Genomic DNA, 5,990 nt, shown 5'->3' with positions numbered 1-5,990 from the left:
CAGAAGCTCAAAAATATTCTGACAAAGAAAACCTTAGTCAAAGATATCAAAAAGCTTTCACCTGTTGTCCAAACTAGCTCTTTAGAGGGTTTTCATTCTGTGTTAAACCATTGGCATCCTAAAATGATTCACTTTTCTTGGTTAGGGACATACTGCAGGTTAGTACACAATCTGTGCTTAAAGTGAGCAGACTGTATACAATAATAGTAATATTGGATAGAAATATTTGAACTTATGTGAATTTTTTTACACCTAGGCACATTCTAGCATGTTTACACTTCAATGAAAATACCCATAGGGTGACAAAGATGTCCAAGAAAGGCATTCCATATATAAGGGTCACCAACCCAAAATATAAATTGGGTGAAGAAATGGTCAGGGAAATTTCTGTTCCAGCATCATATAGTATGTATAAATAAATGTGTAAAATGGTATGAATCCATAAATTATTACTAATGTTGTTATTAACATCTCCTCAAGGTTATATAGATGAAATGTGTCATGAACTTCTGTACAAATGCAACAAGGAAGATTTGAAAAAGACGTATGAAACATACAAAGCTAAGGAACCTGGTTCACTGACCAGCCAGTTTTCTCAGCGCAGGAGTAAGGAGGAAGCTATCAGAAATCAAACACAAAGGAAAAGAAAACTAACTGAGTTGTTTCCTTCAGGTTAGTACTTAATTGGTTTGCTTTTATCACATAATTGTGTACATGTAAGCTTTATAGTATCTTGTACTTTATAGTATCCTGTATTTTTGATTTGTTTAGGTGATATTCAACACCAAGACCAACAGAAAGAAATGTCAAAATCTGCTAGCAAGCAAAACCGCAAGGCACCTTGTTGCAGAAAATGTGGACAACCAATGAAAGGCCATCAAAAAAGCATATGTGAATCAAATACAGCTGGTCAACAACAAAATAGTTAGTAAATAAAGAATATATACATTCATATTGGCATATTGTATAATATAACATACCTGATAATGAGAAATTAAAGTAATAAATTCACTGTATTTTTCCTTTTAATGTGTGCCCGTGTATCTATTATGGGAGTTTACTAATATCACATTTAGGAAACTCAAAGTGCAGACAATTATTTCTCCCTTTCAAAACATCAAGTTCTCTGCGTTTACATTAAGTTCTCTGCGTCGATTCTTTGTATCCGGTGGTACTTGAAGATGAAAATCTTTTCCTTATTTCATGATACAGGCAGGCTGGAAGCGGTCTAGAATTGTCCCACCCCAGCATGCCAAATATCCATCTCACCACCCATCTATATGCCACCGCTCGTAAATACCTAAATAATCAAGCAATGAGTCGTTAATTTCACGCGTGCGTTACATTTTTGTTGTGTATAGCCGAAATCGATAAAAGACTCTGTATTTCGACCTATTAGTACTAATTTGTACACATGAGAACATAAATAGCAATGTTGTACAAATATGTACATACTCATTTTGCCGATCTTGTGTCCTGCTTGTTGGCTTATGATATTTTTTCCCCGACTTGTCGGAGAGAAAAGCTCCTGCAGTCTCTAATACTGTCCGGTGTGTGACCACAGCATAGTCCCAATGTTGTGTTATGCATGCTGCGTCCTTGCCTCATTCGTAAACTTGCCCATGCACTCGAGAATTTCTTTGCAACAACGATATTCTCTGGCGTCCTGTAACAACTCTACTCTACAATGTCCGCATGTGCACCTTAAAATATACAGACGAATAAGAGGAAAAGGTTGTGGTTAAACAGCCTAAAATAATATTAGTTTCATGAAATTACTTACCATGAGTTAACAGGTAAATCTCCCTTAAATCTCGATTCAAACGTTTCGCGCAGAATACCGTCTTCGTCCGTTTCGTCTTCCTCATATTCACTATCTGCCAGTGGCTCAAATTGGTAAGGCTGAACAACAGACGATTGCTCAGCGATGTCCTCATTATCTGATGACCCTTCTGTCTCCGTCTGTGACTCGAAACTTTCGTTATCAGACATTTTTTACGCACAATATATAGAGTCAATATTAAAAAAGCTTTGCGTGATTGTGTGATCTTTGTTATTTTGCTATACTAAAACACGTCGACGTGTCACACTTGGTCACACTGCATACGTCACAAGGGCCAAAATTCTAGATACCAGTCTTTCGCCAGTAAATAGTCTCAAAATCGAATTTTAATCGTAAATTTCACAAACTTCTAGTTCGAATTTTTCAACAAAGTTGGTATATTTATGATTGGAAAGGACGAAATTTTTAGAAAATGCAAAAAACCCGATATTGAAATTTTCATTTCATATACACTTTAATGGTTACAATAATATTGTAAAACTTGCGAATACTAATATGAAGTTTAATACTAACTCGCGAATACTAATATGAATATAAACAAGTTAGAATAAATCTTCTAGCTGTATCACTCACTGGTGACAACACACAATAAAATACAACAACCTTACATTTGTTGTAATTTTGTTGACAGTTTGCTAAGGATCTGTTGTCAACAAAATTTAGATCAAACACAGCAAAATTACAACATATTAAAATAAATGAGTGAAGAGGAACAGATAACAGTAGTGAAGACTGAAAAAGACCCAAAGAGAGTTGCAGGAGGGAAAAATTAGCAGCCTACAATGCATCAGCACAAAAAGAGTTGAGTCAAGAAGAGGTAGTTGAAAATACCACCTCAACAAATTATAATATAGCAACACTACTAACAGTTATTGGTGTAATCTCTGGACTAGGTTGTTTGTACTACACATACAAACAAGACCAGAGGGAACAAAGCAGCTGCAACCACAAGAAGTTCAACAAGAACAACCAAAAAGCAAAGTAGTTTCAATGACTAATTTAACTATATAATAAATGGTTGATATGAATATTACAAAGATGGAACATCTTATTCCTGACTATGAGCAAATACAGTATTCAAAATTTAAAAGTAAAAGATCATTTAACGAGATGACCTTCAACACAAACACAGCAAACCCTGGAGAAGAGATCTATCTTAATCTTCCAAATCTTGGAGCCAACATTTGTTTAGTTCCAAATACTCTTTTCCCGACTGCAAAGTTTAAGAGCGGTAATACAAAATCCTGGTTTTTAAATAATTTGGGAAGGCTTTTGGTTAGTAGTCTTGAAATTTCAGTTAGGGGAAAGACCGTCTACGACAATTCCACCGAAAGTATCTACTCTGTTTTCAGTGACTTATGGCTACCTAGCAAGCAAAGAGCCAACATGGTTGATATGGGTATCATGAACGAAAATACTAGAAAAATAATGTCAGGCAGTGATGATGTCGACAAAACAGTGGCAGCTGACATGTTCACGGATAAGATCTTTGATGGGAGGGTGAAGATTAAACTTGGTAAAATCCTAAATGATCATGGCCTTTTTGCTCCATTTGGAATGAATACCAACTTTCGGTACAAAATTAGGTTGCCAAAGGTCGATGAAATCTTGGTCACTCAAACTGGACAAAATGTTACAGGATACACTCTCGAACAGATTAAACTGGAATATGCAACAAAAGAGTCCTGAAATGTTTAATAAAGATCTTAATAGCTACGATATTGGAAGAACTCTTAGGTATGAACATGTAACATTGATGAAAACCACCCTATGGAAGAAAAATGCCACCCTCACCAATGAGAACAATAATCTTCCAAGAAAAAATTTGAGAGCAATCGTAAGGTTATTTAAAAATACAACACTTCGCTCACAGAAAGCGAGGAATATGTTTACCCCAACATCAACGTATGTAACCGTCCTTGCCCATTTGTAACTCAGGACATAAAGGTGCTCATGAAGACCAGAGACCAACTACACTGCTGGGGTCGGTTGTATCAAAGTCGGATAGCGCTATCCACCGGATAGTGATTTTTTCAACCATTCTAAAAATGCTCGAAAAGAGATAAAATTTCAGCTTGGAAGCAACAATTATTAAAGAGGATCTTTGATTTAGGAATACTAAGATTTAATCAAAGTAGTGTAGCAAATAATGGGCAATTTTGAACCGATTGAAAAAAACACTATCCGGTGGATAGCGCTATCCGACTTTCATACAACCGCCCCCTGATACTTAAAGACACAAGATGCAGCCCTCGAAAACCGCCAAAATTCAGGTCGGCAAAAAAATGCCGACCTAAATCTGAACTGGGTCAGCATGTCTCGGCATTTTTAAAAATATTTTCCGTGCCTTGGAGCATTAGTTATCACGCATTTGTGAAGCATTGAAATCGGAATATAACTTGAATGTACTCTTGTATGTTAACTCCAGCCAAAAGCTATAGTCAAAAGTTGAAGCGAAATTTTGTCGTGTACAGTAACAGAAATGGGAATCGCGTAACAAACATCAGTCCTACGACTGGACGACATAATAACAACTAAAGTAAAAAATCCTGTCACAATCCTGTTTTGTTAAATGTTTGCGGTTTTAGTTTAACATAGTCGTAGACTAATTAATTGTAGGAGCTTTTAATTTCAGCTGCCTGCCTCTAAACTTTTAACTTTAGTAATTACAAAACAGTTAATCTTAAACGTAATAAGACTGTAATTTAAAAATGAAAATTAAAGCCCAGCAAAGAACTTTCAAACAAGACATAACAAAAATACAAATTATGTCTTGTTTGAAAGTTATTTGCTGTGCTTTAATTTTCATTTTTAAATTACGCTTTCCGCCTGATGTATCAATCGCTATTATAATAAGACTGAATTAAGTCTTCAAGAATTGTCATCGTCACTCGAGTTACTTTCAGACCACTGAGACTCGTCGTCTGAAATTTCCTCGAGAGGGATTTTGCCCCGAGGCTGTTCCGCACTTTCGTCCTCCTCTGACGACGACAAATCGGACGATTGCACTGCGTCGTCAAGTGCCTGTCGAACCGACTTGGTTGAAACAGATTTCTGTTTTCTTGTTCGCTTTGCTGGTCGATGCCCATCCAAGTGTCGATGGAGTTGGCGTACATTCCCAGAAGGGTGTTCGAATGGGAAGAGCTCGATTGCTCTTTCGTAACGCTGTGGGTCCGTAATTAGTGTCGCATCTCAAACGCAGAACATCCAACATCACATCGTTGCCGAGTAATTGGCGTTCTTTACTGAAAATACGCCAAAGGAAAGAGAAAACTCTTTCTGACTCTGCATTGCCGATCGGAAGTGCGATGCCAAGCTCAATTACGTGCAGAATATTTTGCACTCCCAACGCATGTTTCATAGCGAAGATCTGAGGCCAAGCACGTATAGGCGTGACACAGGGCAAGAACTTCTTGACATGTTCCCTCAAAATATCTAGCTCACACTCCAGCTTGGTTAACTGGCATCCGTTTGCTGTCAGTAAGCTCTTGAACTTTGTAACGATCACGGAAACTTTTAAAAATAGCTCGTCGCATGTTTTGTGCAAGTATGCCTGGGTGTTCAAAACGTCAGCAACCGGCAAGAAAAAATCGTCCTTTGTGATGGAGCTCATCTGCTCATCAAGTGTGGCTTCCAACTTCTGAACAATCTTGCGGTATTCATGAAGACACTGACGTGCAGCAGTCTCCGCACTTCCTTTGATCACATAGTCGTGAAACAAACAATTTTCGACATTATCGTTAGCAGCCGAGCGTAAATGTCTTTCAGGAATCAGGTTGGCAACTTCTTGCTTTATCGAAGAGAGAAACGACAAACATACGGGGAAAATATCTACTCTCTCGAAAACTTCTGTACCATTGTCGTCAAGCAATTTCTTTAGCTTTTTCACTGTTTTTTGTGTAGACGAACAAAGTGTGATCAGATCAGGCAAGATCAGTTGTGTATCCTGCAGAACCTTTGTCATGGGGCTGATTCCGGCCAAATGTCTTGCTTGATAGCATTGAAGAGAATCATATTGATTAGTTTTTCGTGATATTTCTAAGAATTCCTTGCAGTTTAGGTACCACCTTTTTCATGGTGTCGTTTTGGGATTGGCAATCTGGTTATTGCAGTATCCAATTAGAAGCGGAAGATTAATATTGTATGA

At 37.4% G+C, this 5,990-nt stretch overlaps 1 protein-coding gene across 1 annotated transcript; it reads left to right on the top strand.

The window, feature by feature from the left end:
• The first annotated feature begins 351 nt into the window (after positions 1-351).
• LOC114528304 lies at positions 352-1,116 on the top strand. Its single transcript, XM_028549936.1, has 3 exons — positions 352-405; positions 481-672; positions 772-1,116. The coding sequence occupies exons 1-3, from the start codon at positions 372-374 to the stop codon at positions 927-929; spliced, it is 384 nt and encodes a 127-aa protein (XP_028405737.1). The 5' UTR covers positions 352-371; the 3' UTR covers positions 930-1,116.
• The last annotated feature ends 4,874 nt before the right edge of the window (positions 1,117-5,990 follow it).

The sequence above is a fragment of the Dendronephthya gigantea genome, unplaced genomic scaffold (genome assembly GCF_004324835.1).
Source record: "Dendronephthya gigantea isolate DGI-Jeju-01 unplaced genomic scaffold, DenGig_1.0 000049F, whole genome shotgun sequence".
Taxonomy (NCBI): Eukaryota; Metazoa; Cnidaria; class Anthozoa; order Malacalcyonacea; family Nephtheidae; genus Dendronephthya; species Dendronephthya gigantea.
This window is presented reverse-complemented; position numbering and strand designations above follow the sequence as displayed.